Source organism: Festucalex cinctus, chromosome 20 (assembly GCF_051991245.1).
Source record: "Festucalex cinctus isolate MCC-2025b chromosome 20, RoL_Fcin_1.0, whole genome shotgun sequence".
NCBI classification, from domain to species: Eukaryota; Metazoa; Chordata; class Actinopteri; order Syngnathiformes; family Syngnathidae; genus Festucalex; species Festucalex cinctus.
This window is the reverse complement of record NC_135430.1, coordinates 6,687,915-6,707,892: the sequence shown is the minus strand read 5'-3', so window position 1 is coordinate 6,707,892 and position 19,978 is coordinate 6,687,915. Positions and strand designations below refer to the sequence as shown.

General features: G+C 42.3%; 1 protein-coding gene across 2 annotated transcripts in view; it reads left to right on the top strand.

Moving 5' to 3' along the window:
- Positions 1-19,978, top strand: part of drosha (drosha ribonuclease III) — a 131,997-nt gene that overhangs the window by 62,412 nt on the left and 49,607 nt on the right. For both annotated transcript variants that reach the window (XM_077509118.1, XM_077509119.1), the window contains 2 exons: positions 3,203-3,273; positions 14,510-14,554. In XM_077509118.1, coding sequence (XP_077365244.1) covers positions 3,203-3,273; positions 14,510-14,554 — 116 coding nt within the window. The remainder of the gene's footprint in view (positions 1-3,202; positions 3,274-14,509; positions 14,555-19,978) is intronic.

Below are 19,978 nucleotides of genomic sequence, written 5' to 3'. Positions count from 1 at the left end.
TTGGCTGGCAACCAGTTCAGGGTGTACACCGCCTACTGCCCAAAGCAGGCTGGGATAGGCTTCAGCACCCCCGCAACCCTTGTGAGGAATAAGCGGTTAAGAAAATGGATGGATGAATGGATAAATATCAGGAATTGAACGTACCGTGTGGAGCGCCATGTTCCTGGTCACGTGATCCTGATGACGTATCCCGTGCGTAACTGGAAGCCTTCTTCGCTCATTTCAATGGGAATTTGCGGACGTAATGGGCAAGAATACTGCGCCAATTCTGTTCAGAGTAAAGTCCCCAACACATCTGGTTTCATGTCATTCCGTGTGGGGTTGGGGCGGTGGTGGGTGGCCGCTCCTAATGTGGGCTAAAGCGTGCTTAGCACATGAAATGTAGCTTAGCCAAGCAGCAGAGTACAAGTCACCCGGATGTTTACTGTCCACTTCGAGTTGCTCGCGGCTGGATCTGCCAGTTTTATCCGGCTTTCGGTGTCCTCTGTGGCTATACTGCTTTTGAAGAAGTGCTTCTTTGTTGTAATGCGTAATTCCACCTTTGATGTCCGCCGTGGGGCACGATAATTCCCCGTGAGTTGTTTGTTGTCACTGGCAGCCATGTCATTCAACGTGTATTTTACGCAGGAGATACGTCACGGTGATCACGTGACTGTCCAAAATGTCCGATACAGTACTTAACACAAAAATATTCATAAAACATGCTATAAAATCATTATCTCTCAACATAAATTGACAATTTTTTCAGGGAAGAGTTGAAATCAACCATTTCACAGAATAGCTGGTTAGTTTTTCATAAGGCTTGTGTTCCTTTAACATTGCACATTCCAACTTCAAAATCAAGGCCACGTGACAATTATATGTTTTCCATGTTGGTAGAAGATCCCACCGGCTTTTATCCCGCCTCTCACCCAACCTTTGCTAGCCACTCCAAGTCCCGCAAACCTAATGAGGTCAAGCGCTGGAATATAGATGGATTGCTGAACCCTCAGCGTCTTGAAGGTCCGCAATGACTTTAGAGTTGTGATTTTCCTTAAAATTTTGGTCATCAAAATAACTTGACGCAATTTTCCAATCATGTGACCTCAAAGTGCAGGCCACATGACAATTATGATTTTCAAACACGGGTTTTGGCGTATTTAGATGACATGTGGCGTTATGCTTGCCCAAAATGACCCGTTTTGCCTCTACCGATGTCGTCCTCTCGGCTCTTGGCCGACGACTCGTGTACACAACAAGTGAGCCGGAGGCTGCGAAAGCGACTCGTCAGTAGACTTAATCACATTTGAACAACATTTGTTCCACGCCAGCAGTTTGCCGGCGAAGGACACACCAGCCCGTCGCACGCACGCACGTGCGCGCGTGTCTATTAGCGCTTGCCATTGTGTGTTTGTCATTTGTTTGTATTTCTTTATGGGCTTTTGCTGCGTGGCGCTGCAAATGGCCTGTTTGCCATCTGAAAGCACTTTTGCTTCCCAGATGATGAATCCCTCATATGTTTTTGATGTCTTCCATGAAAGCCGCTCGCGCCTTTCCGACTGGCGCGCGCCTCATTTATGCACGTAATAAAAGGGGCCGCATGATTGTATACCCAATTTGCCAGGTGGTTATTACTTTCCAAATTGAATGAGCCGCCCTAAGTGTGATGGTTGCAAGTTGCGCGCCGCTTAAAGGCACTCTGATAGTTGCGGCGAGTTGAGTCAAAAGAACAAAAGATGCGGAGGAGAGCTGACTTGCTGCTGGAAGAAAAAAAGAGCCAGATGCTGCAAATCATTCCCACAGAGAGAGAGAGCGCGAGCGAGAGAGACACACATTTGTGATGTTCAGTCTGCCAGCAGCGTTCCTACATTCTGGACCAGTCCTTTTGTCCAATTTATTTTCTCTTCCTCGTCTTTTTTTGTGTGCACTGCTTGCATAAAATTGTCTTTTGTTTCCAACGCGGATAAACAAAGCCGTGTGTTATTTTATTTGTTTAAATATTTGCTGTGACTTTTATAGTTCATGGTTGGAGAAATTCAAGTCATCTATTGCGGGCTGGTGGCATGCCTCCCTCCTTCCTCTTCAACACAAGCCCTCCGCTCGTTTTGCATCCAAAGAGATACAAAGCAATATAAACAGTCCTGCCTCTAATGAAGCAATTTCTCCGTCCGTTTTCGACGGCGCTTGTCCTCGTTAGGGTGCCGGGTGACTTTTTGGTGAGGGAAGCGAACTGGTCGCCAGCCAATCGCTGTCGCACGCCAAACGCGCTCGCATTCGCACCCATTGGACAATTTTGTGTCTTCAGTGGAACTAACAAGGCTAATTCTGGAATGTGGCAACTGTCCAATGTAACTAGAAAAATGTCAGTGGAAATTTTGGATGTGACTGCTGACTCTTGCAAGGTGGAAAGCCGCGTGCTGAACAGTCTGCCAAATCCTGTTGAAATCAAGTCACTTCCTGTTGAAATCAGGGCACTTCCTGTTGAAATTAGGGCACTTCCTGTTGAAATCAGGTCAGTTCTGGGTCAAAATCAGGTCACTTCCTGTTGATTTTAGGCCACTTCCGGGTCACTTTCTGTTGAAATCAAGTCGAGATTTTCATTTAGTTTTAGTTGTAGTCTTTTGACTAAAAAGATTTAGTCATCTGATTGTATTTTAGTTTTAATCCTACTTTAGTCGACGAAAATAAAGAGCAATTTTAGTCGACAAAAAAAATAGCAATTTTTCGCCGACTAAATTGACACGTCTATGTTCCTTCAGCATACATTTCAACTTTTATACAGAAAATTATAACACCAATTGGTACACAACGGTGTCTTTATTAATTGTTTCAATGAAAAATGATTAACTGACAATAATATAATTTAGTTTTTACCTAAATAAAAAAAAAAAATTGCATAATTTTTTTAGTTTAATTTTACATCTGCGCAATGAATGTAAACACATTTGAACATTAAAAAAAAAAAATGTGCATGGAACACTGAACAGTTTGTGATTGGTTCTTTTCTCCCGCCCATGTTTCATTCCTTCTTATTTGATTGTGTGAATTTTCATTTTAGTCATTGACAAAATTATCAATCAATTTTAGTTGTCGTTTTCGTCTCAATGAATTGCTTCTGTTTTAGTTTTCGTTTAATTTTCGTCTGGGAAAATTTTTTTTCATCAACGAAATTATCACTGATGGAGTTGTAGTGTCAACAAAGTGTGTCCGATGTCTGGTACAGGTGCTGTTTATTTGGAGGGCGGCTTGGACGAGGCCCGGCAGCTCTTTGGACGACTGCTCTTCAACGGCCAGGTAATGTTCGACGCCGTCTCATCTGAAGCCGGCCTGCTTTTTCCTATTCGTCTTGTCAGCCGTGTTTGTTTTGAGTCACTCCCAATCAAGCCCGACGAATGTTTGGTCAAAGAAGCGTCATAAACATTGGCGAGTCAAACTTGACAGGGAGATGAAAGGCGGCCACAAGTTGACACACGGTACCATTTGAAAACGCGGCTTCACAGCCGGGAACGTCTTCTCTTATTATTTTAAGCAATGCATCCAGACATGAAACATGCCTCACATTTGCATATTTATTTTCAACTGACGCTATTTGACTACTGATGCGCTTGGATAAAAAGAACGAGCGGTCGGAAAAAAAATGAATGTAATATTCGGCACTTTGAGATGGAGATTTAATTTAGTTGTCTCGCTTTTAGTGGCTTTTCAATACACTTGTCAATAATGCAAAAGTAATATGCACAGACACAGGCACAACATCTGAAGCCTGGAACCTAATGAGATGTAATACGCAGGTTTTGCCTTAGATAATGGTCCTCACTTTTGAATGAGGAAGTTCGCTATGCTCTCATTTAGCCTAATAGGGTACACAAAATATTAAACACAATACGATGCAGTGCAAACGAGCCTGATGAAAGTTGGAAGGTGCGCCGGACTCGATAAGAGTTGGAAGGACATCAGGATGTCAGGAGTAGATTTATCACATCAATTTATTTGTGCCTATGAATATATTCAAGGCGGACAGTCGATGACCCGGCAACAAATGCTGTTGCAATTGGACAAAATGTAGAACCAGCACGTTTTGAAGTACCGTACACCTGAAAGTGGCAAAAAAGGCCGTCAAATTCCGTCAGTAGCAGCTTCAAACTAAAATGGCCGACTTCTAACCTTGCTGTCCCAAGATGAATTCTTGCAGTATTTGTGAGTTCACAAACCCCGGAGAATACAGCTCCCGCTGATAACCGACCAATCACAGAGCGACATTGTGTTTGGGGGAGGGATATGCAACTGTGACGAAACCAGGAAGCCAACGCCGGAGCTGACAAACAAACCAAAGATGGACGAAAGGACGCTGCCATTAATTATGTTCCCGCAGAATGACTCGCCGTTTCCTTGTTGAATGTTGAACAGCGAGGGGCGCTTTGTGCATTTCTAGCTGGTAAGATGTTCGTGCTTTTCCCCCCTTCGGCAAGAACGAACACGAAATTTTCACCCATGGCCGTTATTGGTTAAAACAAACATGTAGAATGATGCATCGTCCAATCAGCTTGAATTATTGTACAGAATGTCCCGCCTTTTCCTGACCAAATTACTGTGGAGAGGTCCCACTTGAATGAAGTGCATATCCATCTGGCTATTGCCAGGTTAGCCGACTTCCGGGTTCTTTTCAAACATGGGTTCTTGAAAACTTTTGTGCGTCTTCTCATAATGGACGTCCCGATGAAATTACGTATATGTTGCTATGTCCAAATGGCTACTGGGGCTGAGTTTTCAAAACATTCCAGGATGTTGTGACCAAATCATCGAACTTTGTCGCATGCGAGGTCGCAATTTGGACGTAATTGTAGTTTCTGTTCTGTTGTTATTTATAGTAAATAGTAAGTCAACCAACGTGTTAGCTACCCAGAGCTATCGTTAGCCTTTGGCTAAAAACAACAATGAAGAACATTACCTTCGTGCAGATGTAGTAGTTTCTGGTTATTTTAAAAGGGATTCAGCTGGTTGTTTGTGTGGTCTACCACAAAGTTTGATCCAGCGCAGACATTTTTCATAGCTGTTTGAGGGTTTAGGGAAGGGAATAATCCGGACAGTGTCTCTCTTGTTTCTCTCTAAAACGAGCCGTGACTACCGCCAGACGCCGGTTAGTCGATCGGGATAACGGCTATCACTCTTATACAAGCCGTGACTACAGCGTTTAACAATTTTATTGATTTTTTTTTTTTCTTGGCTTTGAACAACCACGCAATGCACTCCGGGATTGCTTTTGTTTGTCCGCAGCAAAACGCACGTGCCATCGAAGACATGACGTCTTGCGTCGATTGGTTTACTAGGTTATGCAGGCGTGATGTACGGTAAAGTCAGTTGGAATCAGGACCTAAATTGGCCACTTCAAATCAACATGGCCAACAGCCTACTGTATGTGTTTTTGGCCGTGGCTTCTTGAGACTTTTTGTGGGTCTTCTTTTATGCATTCCTACCACATTTCAAGTTACGGAAATACTCAAATGGCAGTTCAATTGTCCAAAGCATAATGAAGATAACGAAATGAAGCAATTTCAAGAGGGTCTTACTCTTAACCTCACCTTGCCTGCTCTGGACTTAATAATAGATATTAAACTGGAGAAGAGAACCTCCACAGGATGGAATCTCATTAGATTGCGCCTGTCGTTACAATATCGTGAATGGTCACTCCTGATTTTATCATGCATATAATCATGATAATGCTCATATCTGCTCAAGTCAAATGCAATGTCGTATTGTCTCGTTGGCAAATGTCTTGTGTTTTTTTTCAATTATTCACACTTCCTTGGGCTTGTTTGCCAAACTCAAACATCAAAATGGAAAGAAGAAGAAGTCAAAAGTGAAATATAGATGAAGTGCAGGGGGAACATTGCAGTGCGCAGCAAGACACCTGCTGTTGTGTGCGTGTGCGTGTGATCGGCAGCCATAAATAATTGATGACTTCTTTAGTATTTGCATTTATCTTGGCCACGAGTGTTACGAGTCAATTAAAAGAGTGCAGCAGATGCACGCGCTCACACACACAAAACTCGCACAAGACGCGAGGCGGTCCAGCCCGAATCTTTTGATCCAGACCTGAGAAGATTTTTTGACGGAGCACATCAAAAAAAAGTTTGAGGACTAAATATTTGAACATCTCACAGCACAAAACTACGGGGGAAAATTATCATGAATTATGGATCACTTCTCCCAAAAGTCAGAGCAGCTGGAGATCGCTGCAAGGATTAAAAGTGATCGTCTTAATTCAACTGAAATGTTTCAATTTACCCACTTCAACTCCCCATTTTCATTATTTTCTTCGGGCTACGCTTTTTTTTTTTTTTTACTTGATAAGTATGCCGATATTCGTCTTCAGTGAGGACGTATTCAATCGGTCCTCATTAAAGCTTTTATTGTGCGGCTTTCCCCGACACCATGACAGAAGGTAATCCCTTTTAAACGTGGACCTCTTTAATCTGACGGGGATTAGTCTGAGATTTGCAGGTGAGACGCATTTAAAATAGTTTCATTAGACTGAGGGGAAAAAAAGAAAGCTTTTTAACCTACTCTACATAGGAAGTAGTCTTGACTTTAAAACAAGTGTGTACTCGAAATGGTACCAGAGGGGACTCCACATTTTTTTTTTTTAAATGTTTTATTGTAAATATATGCTGTTTCTCATTAATCAAAAATAATTAATGTCATGAACTCATTTGTCACGTTACTGTATGTTTGAACTGTGAAAATTGTTTTTGTTTTTAAAATATGCGGATGCATATCGAATCAAAACGAATGGAGTCGTTAATTTTCTACATTAAAGATGTATCGATATTAACTCTTTGACTGCCAAATGTTATCCAAAAAACAACCCCGACAGTACGAGCTTATTTCGAGGATTTTCACTCATCTTTCAAGGCATACGCTACGACTATATAAACATAGAAAAGTATGTTTCTACCTGATTCTGTTATTTAGTAATCACCATTTGAAAATAGGTAATTTGAGTGACATAAGCGAAAATAGAAAATAAATAAAGAAAAACATTTTTTTTTTGTGAAGATAAATTTTTTGGAGTGACTGACACTATTTTTTTTTTGTTTAGTGACACTCTGTGAATTAGATTTAAAGTGACAAAGACTTTGATCATTGACATCATCGGTAAAAAAGTTCTATTTCATCAGATTCGTCGTGTTTCATTGTAATTTGATTGAAAAGATATACAATGCTGCCATCTGCTGGCCATAGTTAGTGGGTGTTTGGGGATTTTAGCGTACGTCGTTAAACATATTTGGCGCTCAAAGAGTTAAATATGGTCAAAATTCGTAAATGTGAAAATTTTGAAGTAAATGAGATGGAATATGTGTCAGTTGAAACGTGCCCTCTGTTTAACAAAGAAAAAGGTTTCTAGACTTGTGTAAATGGAGTTGCCCAGGGACGAAACAAAAGTCCGTTGTGCGAAAGTTGGACAACTTTGAAAGTTTTGCGTGTGGATTGAAATAGCTTGACTTGTAACCCCACCATGCTGAATCCTCCTGATGGCCGCCCTGCTGCACAAAGCTGCGAGGAGGAGACAGATGGACGCGGCGAGCAGACCGGCAAGGCTGCCGGGTGGTATTGCGGGCGCGGTGGCTAGGGGTGGGGAATACTCGGTTAAGGAGAAGCCGTGGGCTGTGCGTGCAAGATCCATTTCTGTGCTCTGCGTCCGAGTGGGCTTCATTACCAAACTAATGAGATGCAATCGAGAAGACGGAGAGTGTACATCTTCCCCCCTTTAGAGGCCAAAATGTCTTGCATTTGTCCGTTCACACCTGGCTGAGTGGTCCCATGCTTTCCTCTTTTGTCTCTAACAACACTGATTCACACATGGCTGCTCCTCCTCATCACATCCTCCTCCTTCTTCTTCTTCTTGCAACAACAACAGGATGCTGGATGTGCTCCCCCTTTGCTTCCCTTCCACTCGTTACCACTCGAGGGTATGTTTCCCCTCGCAATGTTTTGCACTGCGCCTCTCCTAATGCGTCCAAACAAAAAAGATAAAAAACAAATGTGTAATTTACAGCCCTTAAATGAAAAGTTTTCACCTTTTCAATCATTTTAACGCTCGTAAGTCAAGACAGCACTGTGGATGTTTTGTATTATTATTATGATTTCAAATGAGAGAGAGACCGATTATCGGCCGGGCCGATTATCGGTATCGGCCTTTGAAGGCCGATTTAAAGCTGGTATCTCACTGGGCGGTGGATGCTTGTGAACGTAGCACATTTAGGGTTTTTCATCAAGACTAACATATTCAGACAATTTTTTCACTGTCTGCGAAGACCTTTTACAAACCCTGATGAAAACTCCAAATTAGCTACATTTGCATGCATTTGTTGCTCTTTGAGATACAGGAAACTTTTCATTTATGGTTTTATTTACATTTTCACTTTATAAAAAAAAAAAAAAATGATGCTGACACTGGTCACTCCCAACTTTTAAAAATAATATAAAAAATACTAGACTAAGTGCAATTTCTGGAGAAATTGCGTGGGAATGCTGAAAGCTGAATGCTAAGATTTGCATGTGGAATGCTTAAATTAAGAGATAAATTATAAAATTCTGACCTCTTGATTATTGGACAATGCACTTTACGAGCTGTGCCACCGAGCAATATCAGACACCTGGTAATGATTGTAAGTTATATGTACAGAAGTGGGCGTGGAAAGTAATACCTAGAAAAAGTTCAATATCTGTCCCGTTGAAAAGTTGATATTAAACGTTAAATTGTGCAAATACTGTAAGTAATGTGGAATCAGACTATAATCCGGGAGGTGCAAATTTTTGAAGCTAGTTGAAATTTGAACAGTGTAAATTTGAGTATAATGTGGGAGTTGTTACGTGGCAAAAAAGTGTGGAGAATAAAAATCACAACAAATGTGGGAATGTTTCAGCATTAACACAATTAAAAAAATAAAATAAAATGATGACCATGGAAGCTACCTACAATTTTTGTTATAAAAAAGCTGTCAGTATGTTTAAAAGGAAAATATATATACATATATATTTTATTCACACTAATATTTTCTCTTTTACTGTAAATGAATATGTGTTATCGGTCTAACGAATAATTGGTATCGGCCTTGAAAAAATCTGTCTACAATATTTTGAATGATGCAACATCATTTATTACAAATTATTTAGTGAACTTAGGATGTTTTAGGTCCTCTGTTGGCATTCATAAATGCATCCATTATTGTTGTTCACCTTTTGTTTCCAAACAAACCGGGAGCAAATTTGGCTCCATCCGGCAGACAGGCGAGACGCTAATTGGCTTAATGACGGCACAGTGGAGGTTATTAAAGCCTCAGCTGGGATAACGACAGCCCGGCCCGGTGTGGAGGGCGGGGTGTGTTTTTCCTCCGTCGTCGCTGCAGTCCAACCTGGACTCGGCAGTTAATATTGCAGACGAGATGTTAATGCCACCGCGCGGTCCTCGGGGAGTTCCCTTCTGTGGAGGAGCAATCATCATCCATGATGAATTCACTTTGTGCCCATTGGCCAATCTTCGTACTTTCATTAATTCTCTCTCTTTCACACACGCACGCGTGCACAAGCACGGAAAGTTTTCTTTGACAACTCTGATGTTCTTAATGACACTTCCTGGCGATGCCCCTCAGACATCTTCTCTGTCGCACCAAAATCACTTTTAAAGCCGTCTCGAGGAACATTTATACGACAACCGCCTGGTTTCATCATTATTCACAAATCTGTTGAGAACTGTGGGGAAATCAGCTTGTTTTTAACATGGCCCTAGTTGATCTCATACTCTGCTGCCACCTGCTGGCTGTTTTTGTAATTACTACCATTGCTTCAACCGTTCTCTGCAGTTCAGATTCTGCATCAAAGCCTTCTGTATGCTCTAGCATGTTAAAACATTAAAAAAAAAAGGATAAATACGTCTTTGGGACAGTTAAAACATTTAAAATAGATCATAGCACTACTTGTCCCTATTTGCATCAGAAATGGTGTGATTTGACACAGTGTCCTTCCTCAGTCTTATGAGAAAAAAAAAATGCATCAGATTGTGAGCTGAATGTGTATGTGTGTTGCTATTGCGTTAGCACTGCTATTGTATCAAACAAGTATTTAGGGTTATTTTTAGGGGTGTTAAAAGAAATCGATTCTGCAATATATCGCGATATTACAGCGCAATTCTCGAATCGATTTTTAAACATCCATTTTTGATTGAAAAATATTCAACAAAACAACTTAGTGTTAGGGTTCACGCCTTAAGCATGGAAGAATGTTATATTAATGGAGCATTAAGCCTTAATATTTTATTTCACTGGTATTCAAACATGAAACAGATTACGTTGTTAAATACAGTAGCTCACAGTTGTAAGACTGAAGTTTCAGATAAATAAATACATTTTCATACAAATCTTACAGTGTACATGTACAAGTTTACTGATTACCGATACTTTGTGAAAATGGCTTATAAAGGAATGCAAAAAAACGTACGGTTGATCAACTTTTTAGCTTCGCTCTTTTGCCAGCAATTTATTAATTCCATACCAAACTTAACCTTTGTCCTGTGACAAAAGTCGAACGTTTGCAATGTCTGAGCGAGAAGTTATGCTCTGTGCGCTCGGCGTCCTTGCTTTTTGTAACAGGTAGGCGAGCGAAGTCTTTGGCTCGCCATTGTCCCGACACATTCCCCTTTTCCCGCCCACGCACTCCCAAAAGCGTCGGCAAACGATTCGAAATAAGTTTCACCTTGATCATTCACTGACAGCAGACTCGGTTTTGGGACCCTCGCTTAGCTTTTTATGTGCGTATTGATCAGCCCAGGCTATCTCTTTATCGATCGCGCTGCCGCACTACTCCATTTGACGGATTGATTGGCAGCGTGCGGCTAGAGACCAATTTGTCAGCGAGCGTCGGACCTTGTCGGAGAGAAGCGCCGTTGCGGGCCCTCGGTCCCGCGAGAGAAAGAAAGTCCGGTGTCGCCTGTTTGCGCTTCTCATCGCGTGCAGGCTGGATTTCTCGGTGGGCTTGTGCGCCACTGATTAAAGCCTCCTTTTGATTGAAGTCCACCTCGACGTGAAGTCCATACAGGTAGCTTCATCTCGGGCGTGATTCCAGCTCCTATTAAAAGACGCTGTTGAAACACACACGAGCATCCATTTCTCTGTTGTGCGTCTGGCGGCTGCAGATGATTTGTGGCACCCGGTAATTACAGCAGTCTCAGGAAAGGAATGAAAAAAAAAAAAGAGAAAAAAAACATGTTATTCTTAAATCCCCACTCTACGCCGGCTTAGTCATTGTCTGCCTCGTCTTAGCGAACGGCTGTAATTGAAACATTAGCTGTTGGGGTCCGCGCTACCACTTCATTAGGCACACCTACGCAATCACATTCCCGCCTCTTGTCGCTAAGTGCTCGTGCTAACTTTAGTGGCTCCCATTACGACTTGATATCAGGCCTTTACAAGCAGCATATACCTTCAGTGTTCCAATCTTGTTTTATTGGAAAACATTGAACAATATCGGCGAAATAATACAAATTAGTTGTTTTAACTACACATGAAGTAGTTCTCTCACATAAAACATGAAAATCCGATTAGTCATCTCAGCAGAAGAGGACAGTGGCTGACATTTTCAGACTTCTGAGGAGGGAGATGAAATTAGGTGGAATAGATCGGTTTATTTTTAAGGGATCGGCTGATCACCAATCTTTCAAAATTAAGGAAATTAGAGCCAATACATCGGCCGGCCGATCGATCGGTGCACCCCTAATTTAAATGGAGCATATTTTTTTTTGACAGTTTATTTATTTATAGTTAAACAAACCGGTCACAGTAAACTCCGCCTACTTGAATCGAACTGCTCTGTCGTAAAGACTTCTGGGTTGCAGTTGAATCTCTGTTTTTTTTATTGAATAATTTTATGTTCACATTTTATAACGATGTGTTGAGATGATTGATGCATCAGAGTTTTAGTGTCATGAGATCTGCAGACTTAGGTCAATTAGTGGAACCCAGAGTTGAAAATAAACATGGTGACGCTGCACTTAGCTGTTATGCTGCACACAAATGGGATAAGCTGCCAACAGAAGTTAAGTCAGCTCCGAGTGTAAATGTTTTTAAATCCAGGTGAAATCCTTATATTTTTTTTCCCTTATACAGTCCCAATCTCCCCCAGTTGACCAACAACTTTCGAAAGCCGCATCTCACCTTTTGAGTTCCTCCCGTGTGTGCTTTCAACCTGTCTTTGCCTCGTGTTGTCCTTGGCAACAACCGGAGAACTCCCCTCCCCCACTATCGGAAGCTTACCTCCTCCCTGCGGGCTTGAGGAACCGTGTTGATTGTATAGTACGCTTTCCCCGCCAAAGTCAAACGGAGTTCAGCAACTGTCAATGCAGGTCTCCGAGGATGGTTCCGCTGGCACACCACACCTTCCGCGAGCTCTCCCATTTCCGTCTCCCCTGGTGGGTGGTCTATTTTCAGCCCATCCCCCCCAACCGGGTTTGAAAATGAGATGCTGAATGTTTTGTTGTCATTTTGCCACAAATCATACCCACCCACTGAGCGCTTTTTGGACCCGGGAATCCAGGTGCTCATAACATCAGTTTTTTTCTACATTTGAATGTGAAGATGCTCCCTTTCAGGAGGATTTTCTGGGGATTTTACTCATCAGTTATTGTTTGTCATATTTAAGTGTTTCAGATCATCAAGCCAATTTTAACAACCCAAGTGAATACAAAATGAAGTTTCGAATTGATTACTTAATTAACTCATTCACTACCAACCATTTTCACTGAAGCAACCCCCTTCGCTACAGGCAATTTTACTGGATTTTGACTGCTTTTGCGAGGTCCGCAGAATATTCTGTTCTATTGCTATAAAAACATGGAACCGACCAAAAGAAAGATTAGAGTCTCTTCTTTCATCAGGAAAAAAACAAACAAAACTATATTCGTATATGTTTCCACGATGCAGCGATTACCATTCGAATATAGCTAAGTTTCATTGATATTCACATTCCTGGTGAAAACATTGGCAAAAAGACCTTGTTGCAACATGGCCCTGGCTGAGCTCTTGTACTTTGCCGCCACCTGCTGGCCGTTTTTTTGTAATAACTACCATTTCTTTAAGCCACCTCTTCATATCAGAAGCTGTAGCAAAGCTTTCTGTATGCTCTAGAATTAAAAAAAAAAAAAAAACATTTTTGGAAGTGCAGGACAAATTATTAAAAAAAACATATTTATACGTTTTTGGGTTTGAATGAGCTTAGAGGGAGGGGGAACCCCAACCCTCTCCTGGCCATTTGTGAAAAAAAAAAAGAAGTAATTATCTCCCTCCCTTGTTGAATCACGACTTAACTCTAATTAACCACAGTTTTAGAATCCAATTCCACTGCAAACCCAGGCCCAATTTTTGTGAATCAAGAAATCACCTAAGTAGTACTTGTCAAAGTAGAGAAAAAAAAAAAAAGCAAAGTGCCACAATTCAAAGAAATTCCAGACCAAATGAGAAACAAAGTGATTGCAAGTAAGTCGGGAAACGTTTACCAAGTCGTTTTCAAGTCATTGGGGCCTGCAGCGAATCACAATCAGAGCCATCCGTGATATTAAACATTCAAGACGGCAAAATGTGCAAGAAAATATCTGTGCTGGCCTTACACTTTTGAGATTTCAATCTCAACTGAGGCCTTTTCTTTGTGGAGTTTCCATGTTCATCCTGGTCCTTGCATGCATTTTCTGCAGATTCCCAAAAGATGCTCGTTAACGTCATTGGAGACTCTTAATCAGTGTGTCCAAACATAGGCCAGGGGGCCATTTGTGGCCCGCCATCCATTTCTCAATGGCCCGTATACAAAAAAAAATGACATTTGACCTGGCCCGCAAAATTAGTTTAAAAAAATAAATAAATAAATACGAGCTTGGACATGATCAGAGTGAGAAGGGAGGGTGTTGAAAAAAATAGTTTGTATACCGCAGAGTTTTGCGTTGCAACAATAAAAATAAATGATTATTTGCACAATTATTTACAACTAAAATAATATTTGCTCTTGTTTTGGTTCTGAATGTGGAGATGGAATTCGTCCGTTGTTCAGTGCGCAGGGGTAGATCTAGTCAAGTGTTTGATTGATATCATGTATAATAAATGAAAGCCAAAGAATTTGAAAATGACTTTTGTGTATGTGGCCCTCAAACGAACGCTGTAAATCGTGTGAATGTGAGTGGATGTTCCTTGTAATTGGCTGGAGACCAGTCCAGCGTGTAACCCCAACTCCATCCTTGACTGTAATGAGGTCAAGTCACTCTCGAGAATGGATCGAATGAATCCTTTCGATAGGTTCCTTTGGTGCACATGTTCCGTTGTGGATAAGAAAAGTATGCGGGAGCCTTACCTATGATGATTTATTGGTTGAATTCTGCGTTCTGTGACCATGGAAGCCTTTGGTCGAGGCTCCACCTTTCTATAATTTGATGTATTAACACTTGTGACCCTCCTTTTATACAGCTGATGACTTCCTCTTCTTTTCTTTGCAGGACCTGCGAGATGTTTGGCTCCACTACCCGCCACACCCACTGCAGGTTGGTTGTCCTCTCGATTTATTGTCTTTCCTCCAATCGGGCTTTGTTTACCTTCCAAAAAGCGGCTCTGAGGTTTTGCCGACCCCCAGCCGACACCCCTTTGCAATTTTCACCGATGTCATCAGTCCCCATGCATCCGTCCTCGCCTTTGCATCATCTGCCCAGAAACACTGCGACACGTCAAGGGTGTTTGTTTTGAAATTAGGATTGGGGAGAGCAGATCAAAGATGCGGTAACAGGATTACAGTCCCGGATCACACGGACCCCACAGGGATTGCCGGGCTTCCTGCTCTCTGATGTGCTCGCGAGGAGCGAGTGTTTCTTTGTGTCTCTGCCGAGGCTCGTCTTTAAGCGGCGTGTTCTTCCCTTCATCTCCCCGCGTTACGGGCTCCACGCGTGCCTTTTTTGCATATCCGTGTTTGGCCCAAAATAACAGGGGCGCTCTTGTTTGTTTTCATCCCCAAACACGCCGCTTGTTTTTTTGTTTTTTTTCCCGATCCACACAGAGGCGCGTGTTGCGGTCAGGGTGGAGCGCCCGGCCGGGTCAGCCCCAGCACCTCCCTGTGGTGCGGCCAGAACCTTGGCGGCTGTTTGCAGCCCGCAAATCGAGTGCAGGGCGGAGGTTTTCCTCTGGGTGGTCGGTCCTCTGCCATCTGCGTCACGCCCAGTAAATGGAAACAAACCTTTGATAGCGTCGATAAGGAAAACCTGTACTACTATATCTCCACCAAGGAGGTTCTCTGTTATTGGCACAGGTCTGTTTACTTGGCATCTGTTTGAAATAGGGGTCCATACAAGATCATTATCTCGGATTCATTTTCTGTCTGCAGTCTTGAAAAAAAGCGAAGTAGAATCCCTCGCTACTTAACGATTCGGACGAGTCGGACACTCGCGGGAGCTCCGACCGCCCGGCCGGCGCGGGGACGCTCCCACGCCGGTGCCAGTGCGGCACGGCCACCTTGGAACCGACAGCCGACGGGTACGCAACTCTCCCCGTGCCGCGACACGTCCGCAATCCACATTGCCCACACGCACCGACGAGAATTTGTAAACTACGCGGCGTCGCAAACACTGTTGTAAACGGTGTTTTCTACTTTCCAATTCTGTTTTATTTACTTTGCTCACTCATTCCAAACTGTTTTTGTCGATAGTTTGAGGAAAAAACATTTTAAATTTGTATTGTGGTGTTAAGGGCTGTTCATACACAGTTGGCACTGTAACTAAAGTAACCGAGTCTGTTCATTGCCATTTATGTTTACAGTCATTGCACTATTTGATAAAAAAAAAAAAAAAAAAATCAATTGAAACCTGTTCAGAAAGCTTAGTTGGCTTAAGATGTCTGATTGTTTTTCTTTTAGTGTTTTATATACATTTTAAATGTTTTACATTTTACAAAAATATTCAGAAATGTGAAATTAGTCTAAAAATGTCAACAACAAAAAAATCGTGATAAAATCCGCAAAATCCATCCATCCATTTTCTTGACCGCTTATTCCTCACAAGGATCGCGGGGGATGCTGGTGCCTATCTCAGCTGGCTCTGGGCAGTAGGCAGGGTACACCCTGGACTGGTTGCCAGTCAATCGCAGGGCACACAGAGACGAACAACTATCCACACTCACAAGCACACCTAGGGACAATTCGGAGCTCCCAATTAACCTGCCATGCATGTCTTTGGAATGTGGGAGGAGACCGGAGTACCCGGAGAAGACCCACGCAGGCACGGGGAGAACATACAAACTCCACCCAGGAAGGCCGGAGCCTGGACTCGAACCGGACTCCTCAGAACTGGGAGGCGGACGTGCTAACCACTCGCACACCGTGCCGCCCGTGATAAAATCGAGATTCTGAATTTATTTTTAAAGAATCGTGATATGACATTTTTACCATATCGCCCAACCCTACTTTATACTATGCAGAGCAAAAAAAAAGAAAGTGGTCGGACAAATATGTGCAAGATGAATTCACATGTATAACGGAACGTATGGTGTTCCACAAGGTTCAGTACTGGGGCCTCTGCTGTTTTCATTGTTTCTGCTGCTCCTGATTTCCTTGACAAGTGTGAGTGGAATAAGGTTTTTTTTTGTTTTTGTTTTTTGTTTTTTTTAAATACTCCTACCTGTTTGGACATCACAGGTACTGCATGTGCTTATTAAGTTCTATTCTAATCATCCAATAAAATTTAAGGAAACAAAAGGTTTGTGTTAACAATTTAAGTGGTGATTAGAAAAAGAACAAAAATGTACATTTAAACAAACCTTCTTATGCACAAATAATCTCTTTTCACCTTAAAACTATCTTGCCTCTTTGTTAATAATATAGTTATTCGATGGACTATTAATTTTAATTTTGCAATTTTGCAAATGCAGCATGTTCTGGCGTTTCTCCTCTCATCAGATCAGCTTGTTCACTTGTTTCTAAATGCTGTTAGATTTTCTTTGCCTCAGATGAAATGTAGCAATTTCGACCCTCCCGGCTTGTCTCGTTGTTGAGCGAATTGATGATTTATTGAATAATTGATGAAGGCCTCTCAGTGTCCGGGGTTGAACGTGTCCGCACCTGTTGTGAGCACCAAGCAGGCATCGCCCTCCTACGCCCGCCGTCAAGCGAGCGAGGCCTCGCCTTAATGAGCTTTGAGCGCACAGCCGTGGCAGCTCACCGTGGCGTTGACTCATACCCGCGCCCGTCTACACGCATACATTAGCTTAGCACGGCGGCGTGCCTTCGCAAGTGCGGCCAAACGCGGCATGCTCGACGCGTTCGTTCACGTCATCACCTTGCAGCTCTCCAGGATAATTAACCGCCGTGCCGCTTACCTGCACCAGCTTTCAAAATGTCTCTTTCGCTTTAGTTTGCCGTTGGACCTTTTCGACTGTGAACACGAGCCGAAAATGGTCACACTTTTAGGAAAGTTGTTGTGATGTTTTGGCTCAGATTGACTGTCAAGCAAGAGACAGTGATGGCTTTTCGTTTTCCACTCAAGTCCCGTGTTTGTAACAGAACAAAATATCTCAGCATGTGCAAAAAATGTCTTCAATTTTGATCACGCTCTAATGACATTTAGCCTCACATTTAATGTCAATCAAGACTAAGAGCCATGAACCGTGGGCCAAAAATAGTACCTTTCTTCAATTTTGATCAAATGAATACATTTTTTTTCTTCGCATTTCCATTGACATTCAAAGGATAATGAACGCTTTCATTTTACACTTAAGTCCTTTCGGTGTAATGTTGCCGGCTGTCAAAACAAATCCAGAAGACGATGTTTCTGACTTCCCTGACTCGAGAAATGTAACTTATATTTGTGATCACATTTATGAATGCTGTGATTTTGTAACCATATCCACGTCTTTCTTCATTTTGTATTGTTACAGACTTTTTCGTGTCAGATTCAATCTCAGTCATGAGATGGCATCATTTTATTTTCATTTTCCACTTAAATGTAAAAATGGCTAAAAATAGCTAAATCAGTGGCAATAATAAGCCTGCTGGTTCAGCCTATTCCTTTTTCGGTTATTAATTGATTTGTTCAAAAGGATGTTTGTGTTCTTGATACAATATATGGAACTGGAAAAAAATAATAATAGTAGCACAGAGCCCCGAAAGTGACATGGGGGGGGAAAGAAAGTTAAAGGAACACAAGACTTGTGAAAAACTAACCAGCTATTCTGTGAAATGGTTAATTTCAACTCTTCCCTGAATAAATTGCCAATTTATGTTGAGCGATTATGATGTGATAGCACTTTTTCTGAATATTTTTGCGTTAAGTACTGTATCGGGCATTTTGGACAGTCACGTGATCATCGTGACGTATCACGTGCGTAAAATACACATTGAATGACAACAAAGAGACTCACGAGGAATTATCGCGTCCCTCGGAGGACATCAAAGGTGGAATTACGCCTTACAGCAAAGAAGCGCTTCTTCAAAAGCAGTATAGCCACGGAGGACATGCCAAAGATTTGTTTCCAACCGAAAGCCGGATAAAACTGGCAGATCCAGCCGCCGGCGAGTCCAAGTGGACGGTAAACAACCAGGTGACTTGTACTCTGCTAGGCTAAGCTACATGTCGTGTGCTAAGCATGCTTTAGCCCACATTAGGAGCGGCCACCCACTACCGCCCCACCCCAGACGGAATGACATGAAACCGGACGTTATTGACGACTTTACTCTGAACAGAATTGGCGCAGTATTTAGGATCCAAGACTGTCTTTTTCTTACCAATTGTGTCAGCAAACGCCCATTGAAATGAGTGAAGGCGGCTTTCGTTTTACGCAGGAGATACGTCATCACGATCACGTGACCAGGCGCATGGCGTCCCCCACGGTACGTTCAAATTTGGATACTTAATCGTTTTTAAATAAAATTCAGGGACTAAGAGGGCAGAGATATTTGCGCTTTTATTCTTTGTAGACAATGTCTAATCCAACACTGGAAAATGATTTATAAGTGTTGTTGTCATGACTCTGGTCATGCCGGGGTCTTGACTTATGTCTGGGGGTCACGCCAGGGTTAAGTTTGAGTTCATGACCGTGAGGTCAAGCGTCTTGTTTTGTACTGATGTAACCATCATCTGGTTTCAACTGGAAAGAGGCTATGTGATGTTATGTGATGTCAGGACCTATGTGATGTCAATCTTTAAGCCTTTACTTAGTGACAACCAATCAGATCGATTCACTGTCTGCAGTAGCATTCTGAGAAGTGTTTGTTTGCCGGATTATCACTTTCTGTTCATCTCTGCAACTCTGTTTCTCACCTAGTCAAGTTTGTTCCACGCCTCTCAATGTGAATAATTAAAATCTTATTTTTGGCTGCTCTTTGGGATCCACCTTCAGCACATGACAGTCGTATTGCTTTAAATATGCTTCTCATTAAAATTGAGGAACTTTTTCATGAGGACGAGAAAACGTTCTCATTCTAATGACATTTTGGCCACCCACAATGATATGGACGCTTTTGTCTTTTGACATCTCCATTTGCTTTAGCCGGCACAGACGTGTTGTACTTTTTGGACCGTGGCTCCAATTCTGCCGAGATTCTGGACTGAGCTGAAAGTGAAGCTTTGAAGCTGTTTCAAAAGTGTCTTTTTTTTATTTTTTATTTTTTCATAACTCCCGTTCGCCCTCCCCATCCTCATCCCTACCTCACCCTCCGCGTTTGAAGCCTCGTCGCTGACCATTACCCCGAAGGATGGGCTCGCGCCCACGAGAGCTGAACTCTTCAGATGTCGTTAGTTGTGATGCATGACATTTAAACGCCTTCCGTTAATTAACCGAGGGTGGAAAAAGAAACGTTTCTTCTGACATGTCGGAAGACGGAGTCGTGACATCATTACCGGCAGCGTTCCAATTAAAAAATGTGCTGTTTAAAAATACGCTCTGGCACTCATGGTGGAGGCGGCGTTGAGTCGTTTATTTGCAATTTC